Source organism: Mus caroli, chromosome X (genome assembly GCF_900094665.2).
Source record: "Mus caroli chromosome X, CAROLI_EIJ_v1.1, whole genome shotgun sequence".
In the NCBI taxonomy this organism is placed as follows: domain Eukaryota; kingdom Metazoa; phylum Chordata; class Mammalia; order Rodentia; family Muridae; genus Mus; species Mus caroli.
The window spans coordinates 5,165,582-5,182,176 of record NC_034589.1 but is presented as its reverse complement, the minus strand read 5'-3'; the positions used below and the strand labels follow the sequence as shown (position 1 = coordinate 5,182,176).

Below are 16,595 nucleotides of genomic sequence, written 5' to 3'. Positions count from 1 at the left end.
AGCTCTGTCCTTGCCAAAGCTCTTATGCTTAACATTGGCCAAAGATTTGTGCCAAGCTCAGGATAAAATCCAGATTTTGTTCGCAGCGCTCTGGGAGAACTGGGCCCTGCCCGCCTACAGAGCTTGCTTTTGTGAGCAGATTTCTTTCAAGTTCTTGGCTTTGGTCATGATGGACTCCTTACAGTTTCCTGAAAACATTATGCTTTCATCTTCCTGGGCTTTTGCCTCAAATTGTCGCTTGGTTTATAACACCTGCCCCATCCTAAATGATATCTGATGCCCTCGTTCCATCCCTTCACCTGGACCCACTGCTTTCAGTTGTGTCCACTTACCCGGGTGCATTGCTGTGAGGCCACAGGCAGGGTTCTTGAAAGCGCTCGTGCTTGAGAAGCAGGCAGATCTGGCACTGTCCTCTCTCTTCACCCGCTCTTGCTGGGTGACTTTGGGAAGGTATGGGGCTTCTCGCTCTGGAGAGAACACTATGAGAAGAAGAATTGGGTTCAAATGGGCCTGGAACAGAGCGCTCCATGAAGGGCATCAACTCGGTTGTTATTGTATGTCTCTAGCCCCCTAGAAAATGCAAGGCTTCAGGCCCTGCTTTGGGATTAGGATTTGCCCTATATGTGCCTGTGAGAGTAAATGCGTTGATTATGTTCATTTATAGTAAGATGAAAAGGAGTTACTTTCATAATACCTTTTGGAATATATATATATATATATATATATATATATATATATATATGTGTGTGTGTGTGTGTGTGTGTGTGTGTTATATCATATTATATTATATTAGCCCATAGAAAGGAAGTTGAGGAAGTAGATCACTGGTTAAGAACACTTGATGCTCTTATGCTCTTTCAAAGGATCTGGGTTCAGTCAACAGCACTGATATCCAGTGGCTCACAATCATCTGTAACTCTAGTTCCAAGGGATCCACCACCTTCTTCTGACCTGTATCTACATGGCATTCTGTCTCTGTCTCTGTGTCTGTCTCTCTGTCTCTGGCTCTGTCTTTCTCTGTGTCTCTCATACAAATAAATAAATAAATAAATAAATAAATAAATAAATAAATATGAAAAGGAGTGGCTGGAGAGATAGCTCAGCATATAAGAGAACACAGTGCTTTTCCAGAGACCTTAGTTCAATTCTTGGCACATTTGGTGGCTCACAATCAGCTCCAGAGTATTCCACAGTGTCTTCTGGCCTCCACAAGAATATTCTCCCACACATGAGGCCCTTGGTCATCAGTTGTCATCAGGTTCCGGTGGCTCAAACACTGATGTATCACCTGGTTTGAAGAGTTGGTAGAGCTGGTCCTTGCTCTGTACCACCAGACGTACATCTTCTGGAGCTATGCGCTTCCTGCCAGTGCTGTGGGCCTCCTCACCAGCCAGTTCAAGAATGTTCAATGTTAAGTACTGGAGCATATCCGTGAGGAATACAAGTGCAGAAGAGCTCAGGTGTCTGGAATAGTTTCCCTCTCAAAGGAAACGATCTACAAGGCTAACAGGAAATTGAAGCTCAGCTCTCTTGGAGCAGGTTATGTTCAGTCTTCTTCGCCTTTGCATTTTCCTGGCCATGATGTTTGCGTGGAGGTTTTGGCTCAGCTGGCCCTCTCTGTTGGCTCGAGGCTCTCCAAATAACCAACCTTCTCACCCACCTATGAAGTTATCCTTGAGAGGACTTTGTTACAACATACTTTATCATATCACTGGTAGCCACTGAACTCTGGTGTTCAGTGCAGAAATGCCCATATTAGGAAACAGCTCACCTTACTGAATATGTCCTTTTTATCTTTTCTCATTTTCATGTGTGTGTAACTGTGTGAGTGAATGTCTGCATGTGCTCCTGTGTCCTATGTGGCCACACACATAAAGGCCTGAAGTTGAGATCTAGACTCACCCTTGATCAGTCTTCTATCTTATTTACTAAGATGAGATCTCTCAATCCAAGCCAGAGCTCACCAATATAGTCTTACTAGCCACCTTGCTCTGGAGATTCTGTCTTAGCCTCCCACAACTGGAATTGTAGGCAGGCCACCAAAGCCCACCTGGTTATATCCTCCTCTTATGGGAACTCTTTCTCTTTGATTTTTACAATCTGACAAGACCTACATGTTCATGGTTTCTTCTTGACATGATGAAATGTTTCTAGATTTTGCTGACAGGATCCTGATATAGTTCTCTCTTGTGAGGCTATGCCAGTGCCTGGCAAATACAGAAGTGGATGCTCACAGTCATCTCTTGGATGGAACACAGGGCACCCAATGAAGGAGCTAGAGAAAGTAAGTACCCAAGGAGCTAAAGGGGTCTGTGACCCTACAGGAGGAACAATAATATGATCTAACCAGTACCTCCCCCCAGAACTGTGTCTCTAGTTGCATATATAGCAGAGTAGGCCATCAATGGGAGGAGAGGCCCTTGGTATTGCAAAGATCATATGCCCAGTACAGGGGAATGCCAGGGCCAGGAAGCAGGAGTGTGTGGGTTAGGGAGCAAGGTGGGTGGGGAGGATATAGGAGACTTTGGGGATAGCATTTGAAATGTAAATGAAGAAAATATCTAATAAATATGCCTTAAAACAAGAAAGAAAAGTAGCCTGAGCATGTGTGTGCAGGGAAGGAGAAAGATGCCACTGTTCAGAGGAAACAAAAGTGGTCAAGATCACATGAAAAGAAAGTGGTACCCTAGGACCTGAAACTAAACTCTTCTGATTCTGTTATGAAAGCTGACTGGACAGCCTCTGAGAAGTTCTGTCTAAAAGGCCAGCAGCGGCAGAAGCCTAGGAGCTGATGAAAAGTGAACACTCCAAATGTGGACATTTAGAGGCAGGGGCCCCAGTGCTAAGTTGGAGCAGCTCCTGAGTGTCAGTTATCCCATATATGTTCTGTGAAACATTAGGGGTCGTGTTTATACATAATACATGAAAACTCTCTAAAACCTAGGTTCAGCCTCTGATGACAGGTCCTGCACTGTTTTATGACATATCCTATCACTGAAAACCCAGAGCTCCCTTCTGAGAACAGCGCTGAAGATGTTCATAAATAAGTTAGTTAATACTATGTAACTATTTAGACTTGCTTGAATTACAAGGCAGTTAGACAGTAGCATTTCTCCACTACTGTTATTTAGATGACCAGTGTGCCTAAGACAGAGGGCGCATTCTAGCACTCAAAGACAGAGGTGGTCAGATCTCTGTGAGTTCAAGGTCAGCCTGGTCTATGGAGTGAGTCAGGACAGCCAGGACTCTGTAGAGAGACCCTGTTTCAAAACCTAAGAAGAGGAAGTAGAGGAGAAGGAAGAGGAGGAGAAAGAGGAGGAAAGAAAAAAAGAAAAGACTATAGAAGCATATATCTACACAGCCTCATAGCACTATATACCTACTAATTCTTGTATAAATCCTTTTGTAATGAGGCAGACATTCTAAAAATTAAAAAGGAAAACCACCTATAGTTTCTATTTTGTATATTTTTATTATTTTTTAATCTTTTTTTTTTTTTACAGTCCAGTCGTTATCCCCCTTTAGGACTGCCCTCTGACTGTTCCTCATCCCATACTTCCTCTCCTATCTCCAAGTAGATGTCCCTACTACACTAGATCTCCCTACTCCCTGGGGCTCCAAGTCTCTCAAGGGTTAGGTGCATCTTCTCTCACTGAGTCCAGANCAGGCAGTCCTCTGCTCTATGTGTTTGGGGCCTGGGACCAGCTAGTGTATGCTGTCTGGTTGGTGGTTCAGTATCTGAGAGATCTCGGGGTTCTAGTTAGTCGAGCCTGCTGGTCTTCCCATGGGGTCTTCTTCCAGCTTTTCTCTTCTGGTTTCACCATCATTGCTCAGTGCTNAGGGAAGNCTCCTGACCCTTGAACCTCACGCCAACATTATGCCANACATGGTCTCCCCCACCCCACAGTCATCATCTTCTAACCTGAGACCTAACCTCCAAGGAAGACTTTCCTACCACAGTCCATGTCTTCAATCCACCCATCTCCAGTTAGCAGCATCTCATTGGGAATCCAATGTGCCTGGGAGGCTGAAGCCAAATTCCTGGCCTTCCAAGGCCATGTGGGCTCACAGACTACCAGGACAGCTTCTCTGCCCTCTACCTTAGCCAAATCCTCCCACTGCCACTGGGCCAAAAAGTGCTTACACATCACCACCTCCTCCCACCAAGACGACTGCCTACATGGTCCCTATTAGAAATTTCCTCTGGAAATCAAGTTCCCCACATTAACGACAGCTTCAAACCCACCATCACCCTCCCGGGTGGTTCATAGCAACCTCTAGCTCAAAATGAAGAAACAAAAGGAGCCAGGATCAATGGGGTTCAATCTCAATGCTTTATTAGCATATGTGATTTGCTCCCCCAGCTAGAAGGACCCTGGGGCAGGGGGAGGCCGAAGGTGTGGTGAACCTCCAGACTCTTGAGACCCAGGCATCATCAGTTGTCATCAGGTTCTGGTGGCTCATTCACTGATGTGCCACCTGGTTTGAAGAGTTGGTGGAGCTGTTCGTTGCTCTGTACCACCAGATGTACATCCTCTGGAGCTATGCACTTCCTGCCAGTGCTGTGGGCCACCTCACCAGCCAGTTCAAGGATGTTCGATGTTACGTACTCGAGCACACTCTTGAGGAGTACAAGTGCAGAAGAGCTCAGGCGTCTGGAATGATTTTCCTCTCGTAGGAAACGATCTACAAGGCTAACAGTAAGCTCACCTCTCTGGGAGCAGGTTCTTTTCTGTCTTCTTCGCCTTTGCATTTTCCTGGCCATGATGTTTGCGTGGAGGTTTTGGCTCAGCTGGCCCTCTCTGTTGGCCCGAGGCTCTCCAAATAACCAACCTTCTCACCCACCTATGAAGTTATCCTTGAGAGGGCTTTGTTACAACATACTTTATGATATCACTGGTAGCCACTGAACTCTGGTGTTCAGTGCAGAAATGCCCATATTAGGAAACAGCTCACCTTACTGAATATGTCNNTTTTATCTTTTCTCATTTTCATGTGTGTGNNANTNTGTGAGTGAATGTNTGCATGTGCTCCTGTGTCCTNTGTGGCCACACACATAAAGGCCTGAAGTTGAGATCTAGACTCACCCTTGATCAGTCTTCTAACTTATTTACTAAGATGAGATCTCTCAATCCAAGCCAGAGCTCACCAATATAGTCTTACTAGCCACCTTGCTCTGGAGATTCTGTCTTAGCCTCCCACATTTGGAATTGTAGGCAGGTCACCAAGTCCACCTGGTTATATCCTCCTCTTATGGGAACTCTTTCTCTTAGATTTTTACAATCTGAAAAGACCTACATGTTCATGGTTTCTTCTTGATATGATGAAATTTTTCTAGATTTTGCTGACAGGACCCTGATATAGCTCTCTCTTGTGAGACTATGCCGGGGCCTGGCAAATACAGAAGTGGATGCTCACAGTCATCTATTGGATGGATCACAGGGCCCCTAATGAAGGAGCTAGAGAAAGTAAGTACCCAAGGAGCTAAAGGGGTCTGGGACCCTATAGGAGGAACAACAACATGAACTAACCAGTACTCCTCAGAGCTGTGTCTCTAGTTGCATATGTAGCAGAGGATGGCCTAGTCGGCTATCAATGGGAGGAGAGGCCCTTGATATTGCAAATATCATATGCCCCAGTACAGGAGAATGCCAGAGGTAGGAAGCAGGAATAGGTGGGTTAGGGAGCAGGTCAGGGGGTGGGATGGTATAGGGGGCTTTGGGTATAGCATTTGAAATGTAAATGAAGAAAATATCTAATAAAATTTTTTTAAAAAAGAATATTCCCCCACAGTCCCCTAATGTGTACATGGACACAAATAAAAATATATGGTGAAATCATAATTTAAAAGGACCATAGAAGGACTGAAATGTTTAGTCTGAATAAATGACTTTCTGGTAAAAATTTAAGCAAGCATTTAGAGCAAATTCCCCTAGTTTTGTCACTCCTTACAATAGGCCAGCTGCCTACCCCTTGCACCTATTGTTAAGTCGTAGTCTAGTCATGTGACCACCATTCAGCTCTCAACCCATTCTGTCTTTTTCTCTACCATATCCTGCCCCCACTAAAGGGTTGAAATATATCAGGAAAATTAATGTGTATGTATATTTCAAATACTGGGACCTGGGTCAATGTCAAATTTGGGGTGAGATAGGGATAGAAGACATATATATCCCATGACCTCGGCCTCTCAGCGAGTGTGTGACTTTGGCCAAAGCCCCTCCAGTCTCTGAGATTTACTTCATCTTTCTGCAGAGGAAATTGGTTCACTGAGGCTGATGATATAAAACAATCCAAGGAACACATTTGTCCCAGAAATGAGACAAGTCCTGACATGAGACAGCATCCACACCTTGGTCCGTTTCCCAACCATTTCTAGATTAGATAGCTCTGCCATTCTAAGACTTCTTGAGAGACCATGTCCCTCCAAGCTCTATTCCCTGCCTTGCCTGGCCTTTGGAGCCTTTCCCTCTCAGCTGCCTCTCACTCTGGCCAAGGCTCTTTACCTTGCTTGCCTCTCTGACTGCAGCTCTGCCTTGCCAGCCTCTTCCCTACTGTCAGACACAGTTGTCGTCCTCCCTATGCCTCTTTGTTCAGCCCCGTATCAGTCTTGCTAATTATAATTCAGTCCAAACACCTCTGTCATTCTGGCATTTTCATTGATTCAAATTAAGAGTCAGACATAATTAATGCAAACTGTCCCCTCGTCCTCACCCTCTGACTGATGGATTTTCCGTGTCAAAACATTAACCTTTAGGTTTGGGACCTTGATGCATTCAAAGCCCATAGCACCTGATAAGCAAGCAAACTATAGGGCCTATTCCAAAATCAGCACTTTCTAGCTCATCAGCCCTTATTTATCTATGCAAAAAGGGATTTATTTAGGGAAAGAAAATAAACTTATGTTCACAAAGACACATGCACAGAGAACCAAACTGTCTATTATTATGGCAGAGGTGGAATTTGGAAGCTGTTTAGGTGCTAGTCCCCAAAACAACAGGATTGAAGCACTCAGTTGAACCCAGAGAAGAAATGCCATGAGAGAGTATAGAGAACTCCATTAGGAATACTGTCAAGCTCAAGTAGAAAACATTCCTTTGAGTGTGGCTGTGGTGTACCAGTTATCTATTGCTGTGTGTCTATCCACCTTAAATGTTTGTGGCTTCAAAAAAACAGCAGACATTTATTTGCTGGTGATTATGCACTTTTAGCTATATTTGATGCAAAAGGCTTGTCTGCATTTTCTGGGAAGATTCATCAGGGCAGTTTGTAGGGAGGAGTCACTCCCAAGATGGTGCCCCCATGTGCTAGCAATCTGGTGCTGCCCTTCTACTAGGAGCTCAGCTGGGGCTATGGTTGAGAGCCCTGATCCTCTTTCAGATGTCTTGGTCTTCTTCCAGTATGGTAACTAGGCTCTGAGAGGGAATGTCCAGTAGTCAGTGTATAAGAGGAGAAGTAGTGACAGATCGATGGGAAAACTATGAGTAGGTTTCTGCTTGTGTCACAATTGCGAGTGTTACATCTACTAAAGCCATCACACAGCCAGTATAAAAGTTGGTCCTTAAAGAAGTAAATGCTATGAGGTGTATGTAGCTCATTGGGCAAGGAGGATATGGAAAAGTTTATCACACATGGTAACCCAGGATGAGATACCAAACATGAATTTCTTTAAGTGCAACCACTACACAACTTTTTAATATGAATGGTATTTTTGCAATATCTGTCTAATCACCTATTTTATTCAAGGAGGAACAAAAGGCAAGAGCACATTCGTTCCTTGTAGTTTCTTTGTTTATAGCATGAAGGAGTTGAGTAGCTCTGGAGACCTCCAAACTTTGTTGTTATTTGAATGTTCTATGACTTTTAAACCTAGTGGCTTTATCCTTCTTTTTCAAATTCTCACATTCTCATGCCTACTCAGTGATATCTTTCTCATGCTTCAGCCTCAATATGTGGAGGAGACACTTGATGGATATCTGCATTGAAAACAGAAGCCTCTTAATGTATGGACCCACAGAGCTGGAAGGAGGCTATCATCTTGACAGGCCCCCTCATTTAAGAGCTGGGAAAGCTGACGATCCTTCCTTGGATAGAAACCAGGAAGAAGCTAGCTTAAAGCATTGAGAAGAAAGATGAGACCCCCAAGACCAATTGTTCTCCAGGGCTGCCGGATCAAAGTCTGGACTCTCTCATAAAGTCAAGGGAATTGCCCAAAATCAAAGAGAGAAAATGTGATGCTGTAACAATTAGTAATAAAAACCAAAAAGCTGGAAAGTGAGTGCAACAGGCTGGTAAATGTCATCTTGAATCCTCATCCCAAAGACACATGTTTTTCCAGTGAGCAGGAGTATCATTCCCCTAAGGCTCCAGGAACAAATTCACCCTCCTTGGTATATCCAGTTAGCTGTTCATTGAACTCACATCTGAATAGGAAGCTTTTTTTTTTTTCTGCTGAAATGGATTGATTGATTTCTCTAGTAAGGACAGATTTAATAGTAGGCCTGGTCCTTGGAACCAGGTCTGTTATGGGAGAAAAAGCTTGGTCCCAGAGCACTCATGGGATACAAGCAACAATTCTCCTGGTGGGTGGGTCATTTTTTCAACAGCCAGTAATTAGCTAGAAACTCTTCTTTATAAACAGACACTAGCCTCGCCTGTGCAGTGGCAATCTCATAGTTCTTGTTCCATATCCAAAGCAATGTGGTAGGAGCTGGGACTCTCTCATTCCTGCCAGGATGGGAAAACCACAGTTTGATATATGATTCTTTCACATGACTTAGTAGAGGTGTCATTCTTGGCTGAGACTTCCATAACTAATGTCCTCTCTGACCACCAGGCAACTTACCAACAGCTTGGCTTGTAGCTCTCACCTTGACTTGAGGGGACTAATGGCTTAAGAAAGATTGAGCCAAGTGCTACAAATTTACCAAGAAGCATGCTTCACAGGACAGTTAGAGTAGGATCAACACATTCCTATGTTATGCTTCCCCTTCCGTGCTTGGATCCATAAATTCATAAACCCATCTATCTACCCACCAACCTACTCATTCTTCTGCTCATATATCCATTTGTCCATTCAACTCTCCAACACAAAATCATCCACCCAGCTCATTAATTCGTCCATCTATCCATTCACTTGTTCATGAAATTTGTCCTTAGTGGGCAATAGTTAAATTCAAAATGACTATATCAAAAAAATTTGACAACAAACTTATAATCCAGTAACGATCACCAGGACACATAAAATTTTACATAGAGTCTACAGGTGGCATGTGTCATCAGGATAGGATTGATTGCTAAGCACATGATTCAGATATTATGTACTGGCATTTAAAGAAGGTGAAGGTAGCAGGGGTCAAAATAAGAGTCACAGGCTTAGCCAGACTCACCTGTAACTTCCTTCCTTTGCATTCTCTCCCACGACCCTGCAATGTCTAATGTGTCCATTTTACAAATTAGGCATCTGGGAGCCAGACACTCAAGTGAATTTAAATAAGACCAAATTGTTTGTACATGGTAGAAGGAGAACAAGAGATTAGGATGGTTTAGATCCAAAGGCACTTCTCTCCGTTATAACATGTTGCTTTCTTGACACAAACGCTAAGTCCACTATTCTTGCCTGCTGTATGTGGCAGCCCTTGTATGTGGTCCCTGCATTTGTAACAGTAAAGAGATAGGTGTGTAGGAATAGGTCCAGGTATATTGTAGTAGATAAGCCCTTTGCTATTCAATGTGGTCCATGGACCAGTCGGATCTGCATCACTCAGGAACAAGTCTGAGGTTTTGAATCCTTTGCCTTTCCCAGAGGATTTTTTGTTTTGTTTTGTTTTTTGGTTTTTGATTTTTTTATGCCTGAATTTTAACAAGATGCTCAAGTGGCCCATAGGCCTATGTAAATCGTGGATCCTCGGTTTTGGATATGTCAGTTTTAACAAACATTAAGTAGTACACGTGACTTCTCCAGAGTGTGTGCTGCGTTTGCAGGCAGAGCTGGGCAGAGGTACTCATCTGTTGTGTTCTCCAAATGTGCTTGGGAAAACTAGGTGTGAGGAGGCTCCAGGAGTCTGCTGCAGGGAAGGAACACAGGCCTGATCCCCATGGTGGCCAATGGAACTAGGGCTACACTGGACACAGACAAAACGTGTTGGTAAGTGGGGTCAGAAGTAGGGCAAGAGGCTAATACACGGTGAGCACATTTGGAACTTTGCACAGAAAGAACAGGCTTGGATCCTTGTGGAATGAATGCCATTCCTTCCCCATCTTTGACCACCCACAACCTCAGTGATGTAGTTGACAGAGCAGCAGGCCCCTGTCTTGAATTCCTCTTCTATGTAGCTTTAGACTTCACTGAGTCATCAGAAAGCATCTCTCAGGAAGAAGACAAGTATGCCCTGGACACACACACCACCTAATTCATTCCCAGCTGCTGGGTCTGGCTTGGTCTAGCTCACTATAGTTGCATAGAATAGCAGAGCTATTTTCCTTACTTCCCTAAGGGTCATAGCATGTTATCCTCACAACTACACTGCATTTTCAGATGGTAACTCTGTGCATGCGCTTCTCCCTCACTCCCGGTATCTTAAAGCCTTTTCCTGGACTTCAGTGTTTTGTCTGCTTTATGAGTATATCTTGCTCACTTCCTATTATCTGGTCAGGCTTACTGGGGGTCCGTCTTCATTTCCTTTCTCTGCTCCATTCCTTGTCATCTTGTAGTCTATCTGCAGAAACAGTGATTTTCCTTTATGGCAGACCACTGTGAGGAGTCTTGTCAGGCTGGCCTCACACCTCACTGGCATTGGAATGCTCTGCATCTCAGACAGTTGTTACATGAGTAGTTTGTATGTTCAGGTGAGTGTTCTGGGAAGTCTGGGGCTGGAGAAGTGTGTGTAGGAGAACTGTGTGGGAAGAAGCTCCAGGAGTCTGTGGCAGAGATGGAACACAGGCCTGATCACCATGACTTCCAAGAGGTCACAGAAGCCTCCCTCAACCCACCTGTTTTCCTCTTTGCTCTAGAGACCTGGATGGAAGCTTATGTCTGCCATTCTTGTCAGAAATAACTTAGTACAGTCACTAGGATTTGATGACAACAAACAAACAAACAAACATGAAATTTCTAAAGAAATGTTTTCATTGGGCCAAGGGGTTCTGAGGGATAGTCTGTTTCCTTCACATTAATGAACTCCTAGCAGTGCCTAGCCCTCCCAAGTTCTTCCTTTTCTCCTTCAGTCTCCCTCCTCGACGACCCTTTACATCCCCTCTTGGTCTTTCTCTGTCATCTTCTTTTTCATTACTCTTTCCTATCTACCTACCCTTCTGCTCTGTATCTCTTTGCTTATGTTTATATTTGTTCAGTCTCTTTCCACCTGCCTTTACCTCTTTTTGCTTCTTCTGTTTGTCTCTGTGCCTCAGTGTGTGTGTGTGTGTGTGTGAAAAAGTGTGTGTGTGTGTGTGTGGTTGGCTTGTTGGTTGTCTGATTCATATTTTGCTCAGTGTCAATCATCCCCCTCTTCCATTTCATTTCATCTCAGAGTTTCAGTCTCTAGTCATGTGTTTTAGTATTTTCTTGTTATTTTGTTTGTTTGTTCCTGCTGCTGTGTCAAAACACCTAGACAAAAGCAAGAGATTAAGGAAGAGGTTCACACAGCTCTCCTCAGGGCAGGGAAGTCTCAGTGGAGTGGAAAAGCGTTCTCCAGGCTGGTTACATCAAATCTACAGTAAAAAAAATCAGATAGACACGAGTCCCACCATGTGCTATCTTTGGTTGGTGGTTTAGTCCCAGGGAACTCTAGGGGTACTGGTTAGTTCATATTGTTGTTCCTCCTATGGGGTTGCAATCCTCTTCAGCACCTTGTGTACTTTCTCTAGCTACTTCATTGGGGACCATGTGCTCCATCCAATGGATGATTGTGAGCATCCACTTCTGTATATGTCAGCCTCTCGGGAGACAGCTATATCAGTCTCCTGTCAGCAAGCTCTTGTTGGCATCTGCAATAGTGTCTGGGTTTGGTGGTTGTTTATGGGATGGATCCCCAGGTGGGGCAGTCTCTGGATGGTCATTCCTTCAGTCTATGCTCCACACTTTGTCTCTGTAACTCTTTCCATGGGTATTTTGTTCCCCCTTCTAGGAAGGAATGAAGTGTCCATATTTTGGTCTTCCTTATTCTTGAGCTTCATGTGTTTTGCAAATTGTATCTTGGGTATTCTGAGCTTCAGGGCTAATGTCCACTCATCAGTGAGTGCATATTATGTGTGTTCTTTTGTGATTGGGTTACCTCACTCAGGATAATAGCCTCCAGATGCATCCATTTGTCTAAAAAATTCATAAATTCATTCTTTTTAATAGCTGAGTAGTACTCCATTGTGTAAATGTACCACATTTTCTGTATCCATTCCTCTGTTGAGGGACATCTGGGTTCTTTCCAGCTTCTGGCTATTATAAATAAAGCTGCTATGAACATAGTGGAGCATGTATCTTTATTATAAGTTGGAGCATCTTCTGGGTATATATGTAGTAGAGGATGGCCTAGTCAGTCATCAATGGGAGGAGAGACCCTTGGTCTTGTGAAGGTTCTATGCCCCAGTATAGGGGAATGCCAGGGCCACGAAGCAGGAGTGGGTGGGTTGGGGAGCATGGGGAAGGGGGAGGCAATAAAGGATTTTCGGAGAGGAAACTAGGAAAGGGGATAACATTTGAAATGTAAATAAAGAAAATATCTAATAAAAGTCTATTAAAAAAGTAGATAGACAGGAGGAGTATGTGAAGCTCTTTCCCACCTTATACAGTCCATTTGTTCCTGCTTGGGGAATGGTCCAGCCCATAATTAAGATGGGTTTTTACACATCAATTAACATAATCAAGATAATCCCTCAGAGGCCCATCTCCCTAGCGACTCCAGATTCTGTCCTGCTGACAATAATCACTAGCCATCACTCCAAGATCTCTTCCTATGTCACTGTTCCTGCCCTTTGCTTCTCCAAGCTGGTCTCAGTCTGCCTCTCAGGCTCCTGACCTGCCAGCTACTGGTGAGTGGCTCTGCACTCCACCTCTCAGTGTCTCTGTGGGCAGACCTGGTGCTCACAGTTTCTCTGAGGTATATATCCTCCTTGCGCTGGCAGAGGCAGTAAAAAGATGGACTTCACTGGTTTGTGTGACAACTCAGCAATGGAGCCCAATTCCAATTGTGAGAACAGTTGCCATAATTCACATACTTGCCAAATACGCATGCTCAGACACAGATATGTTCACACAGATGCATTTTGATAGACATACTGACAAAGCACTCTGACTTGCCTTCAAGACTGCTGGGAACACCATAGTAGCCTTAGAAGAAGATACTCCATCAGTTCTTCCTGGTGCTTTTCGTATACAGGAAGTGATTCATGGAGGATTTAAAAAGCTTCACCATTTCCACCCAATTCCAAAAGAATATTCTAGTTCCAGAGCTCCCTGTGGGGTTGGCCAAGTCCATTAAGTCTTCTCTCTAGGACCCAGGCAGCTTGCTCATTCATTCTCTCTCTCTCTCTCTCTCTCTCTCTCTCTCTCTCTCTCTCTCTCTCTCTCTCTCGTCCTCTCTCCAATCTCCACATACTTCTATTTAATTTTCTTCTCTTGCTGTTGCTTAAAGCTCCCCTTTCTCCTTGGATCTCTCCTTTGTACTGTTGTACTGTACTGAAACCTTGACCCCAGGGCAACTCACCATGCCCGCCTTTCTTGCCCCCACAGGCCCTGACAGTCTGCTTTAGACCTTGTAATTGTTTCTTTGGCAGTTCCTCACTTGGAGAATTCTTTACCAGTACAGTAAAAGAACATGTATTTAGGAGGGGGAGAGGCTCCCTTGTGAAAACCATTCTCACACCCTGCAACTCAGTTGCCTGGTTTGGGAGGAAATTCCCATGAAGACCACCTCATAGCATGAGAAGTGGAGCCTGTGTTTCTGCCATGACAGGCTGCAAAATTCAGAGCGCTTTTAAATCTATTCAGTGGATTATTTACTCAATTTCTCTTAGCTTTTTGCTTTCCATTCTTCTGCTGCTGCCTCTTTCCCTCTTCCTTCTCCTCTTCCCCCTCCCTCTTCTCCTCCTCTTTCATCCTCTTCTCCATCCTCTTTCTTATACTGACCTCAAAGCTTTTATACTGGTCTCTTGGCTGTTGTGTAGTAAGAAGACTAGAACCAAGTTCCCTAGAAAGTAATATAAACATTGTCCCTCTCTTAGAATTTCCAGCAGTCCTACCTATGGATCAGCACCATCCCATGGTGCTAGTAATCTTGGCATTCAAGAAACTCATCTTTCCTTGTGCTGAGATATGAGCTTAGATATGGACAAACTCAGGTTTGGATCTCACAGACTGTGTGACCTTGAATAAATTCTCAGGCTGCAGGATGGATTTCTGAGCTCCTCACTGGAGGAGAGGCCCAAAGAACCATCTTCCCAGGATGGCTGTGGGAAGGAAATGAGGCATTCAAAAGGCGAGCTTGGCTGGGGGCTCAGGAAATAGTCAGAGTGCTGCTTTGTTTTGAGGTCTTTTGTAATGGAGAGATCTAATCCAAGCTCTGCTGAACTGATTGGAGGACTTGTACAAATCTTTTAAATGCAGGACGTTTTCATTTCCTCCTGAGATGAATAGCTCTTGATTTCGGAGTTCTTTTCTGCCTCTCAAATGCAGATCTCTCACTGCAGGGCCAGCTAAGAGGTGCCTGGAAAGTCCCTGACTACTGTGGACCACTGCAGCTAGTGCTGCAGAGTCCTGTGAGAGGCACTGGAGAGCATGAGTCAGAGTCACTTCAAACCAGTGGTAAGCAAGTTAGGCTTTTTTGCAGGGTTTTTGTTTGTTTTCTGTTACTGCAACAAACTACCAGAGTCCGGGTAATTTATAAAGGGAAGAAGGATTTGAGTAGGCTCTGGGTAATGGAGGATACATAGCATCAGGATCTTCTTGCTACATAATTTCATGAGAGGGAAAGTGAGTATATATGGGAGAAGCATGTGTACAACAAAGGAAGAAAAGAAAGGAGATAAAGGAGCTGCTTCACTTTATAGCTCTGTGCTGTTATGAGGACAAAATCATGGTTGGAGAATCTTCCCGAGTCTAAGGAGTATGATTTGAATCCCACTATCTGCCTGACGCTTCTCTGTTAGGTACCAAGCTTCAGCATGAGCTTTGGTGAGGACCAACTGTGTCAGACCAGAGCAGGCACCATTCTTCTGTCTGACACTGGTTTGAGAGCTGTTTCCTTCGCCCACTTAAATTGTTCAGGATTCTGGCACCAAGCCACAAATCTCTCTAGAGCAGAGTCCTTGCCTGACCTCTTTTGTGAGAGTACACTCAGGGGCTGGGGACATGAGACAGCTCGGTGGGTAAAGTGCTTGCAGCGAATCGAGTTCAGATTTCCCAGAACTCGCCTAAAAAGCTGGGCGTGGCAGCATATGCCTGCAATCACAACTCTAGGGAGATAAAGACAGGAGGGTTTCAGAGGTTTGCTAGCCAGCAGGCTGAGCCAGCACAGTCCTCAGGCTCCCGAGCAGCTGGAAACAGCAGCCTGTGCATGTGGCCTCTGAATTCCCGTAGTTCTGCGCAGCAGACACTCAAGGAGAGCAAGGTAAAGCTCCAGTGTGCGTGTAGCCAGGCAGCTCCAGTTGTTACCTCCCAGGGCTCTTGGGCAGTAAAAGCAGACCCACTGGGATCTAGAGGGCACGCTCTTCACACTCTGCCCTCTGCATGGAATTTGACAGGTGTTCCTGTTCATCCCCTCACACATAGATGGTGATGGGGCCTCGCTCAAGTGAACAGACAAAAACCAGCATCCATCTCCTGTCTACATTGCAATCTAGACACCTGGCGGCTGGCAGGGTGTGGGGAAGGTGGGGGTGGGTGGGTGGGTGGGGGAGCATGGACAGCTGAATTCTTACTCTAACCAGTAGCATTTTCCTGACCTTGGTTCTTGTTTGTCAAAGCTTCTCAGAGGCATTAGGGGAGAGTAGAGGTGGGAAGGAAGGAGGGAGGACAATTGGGAGGAGGGGGAGGAGAGAAAGAAACAGGAGGAGGAGAAGGAAGAAGGACACAGAAGCATAGCTTATAGCCCTAAAGGATTCAGGGGAGTATTAGCCTTCCTCAATTTAAAGGCAGAGCTGAGAAAGGGCACAGACATAGTTATCTTCTTGGCTTTTGACAAAGTCTCTCAGCTATATCTGATTCCTGTACCCCAAGGACATCTGAGAATGAGCCGGAGACAGTGGCTGCATGTGTGGCTGTAATAAGGACACTTGCGTATTTGGACAGAGGCAAAGGAAGCACAAAGTATAGTCCTTTGGGTGTGCTCTATTGCTAGATCTCAATCGAATACAGGAAATGGCCCTAGCCACAAGGACACCATCAATACCAAGGCAGCCATGGGACTTGGGCTTTGGTGTAACTTAGGACCACAGGACAGCTTGATGGCTCTCTTGGCAGACTGCAGAGGAGGCTGCCACCATCTCTCTCTCTCTCTCTCTCTCTCTCTCTCTCTCTCTCTCTCTTTCTCTGTGTGTGTGTGTGTTTCTAGCCTGCATTTAAGCAAAGAGAGTTTTATGCCCTTCTTAGTTTACTGGTGGAGCAG

At 44.7% G+C, this 16,595-nt stretch overlaps 1 protein-coding gene and 1 pseudogene across 1 annotated transcript; both read right to left on the bottom strand.

The window, feature by feature from the left end:
* Window positions 1-1,244: 1,244 nt before the first annotated feature.
* Window positions 1,245-1,619, bottom strand: LOC110287489 (annotated as a pseudogene).
* A 2,698-nt stretch (window positions 1,620-4,317) lies between these two features.
* Window positions 4,318-4,932, bottom strand: LOC110286981 (histone H2A-like 1). The gene has a single exon (XM_021153673.2). It carries the CDS (start codon window positions 4,763-4,765, stop codon window positions 4,436-4,438), a length of 330 nt encoding a protein of 109 aa, XP_021009332.1. The 5' UTR covers window positions 4,766-4,932; the 3' UTR covers window positions 4,318-4,435.
* Between the last annotated feature and the right edge of the window lie 11,663 nt (window positions 4,933-16,595).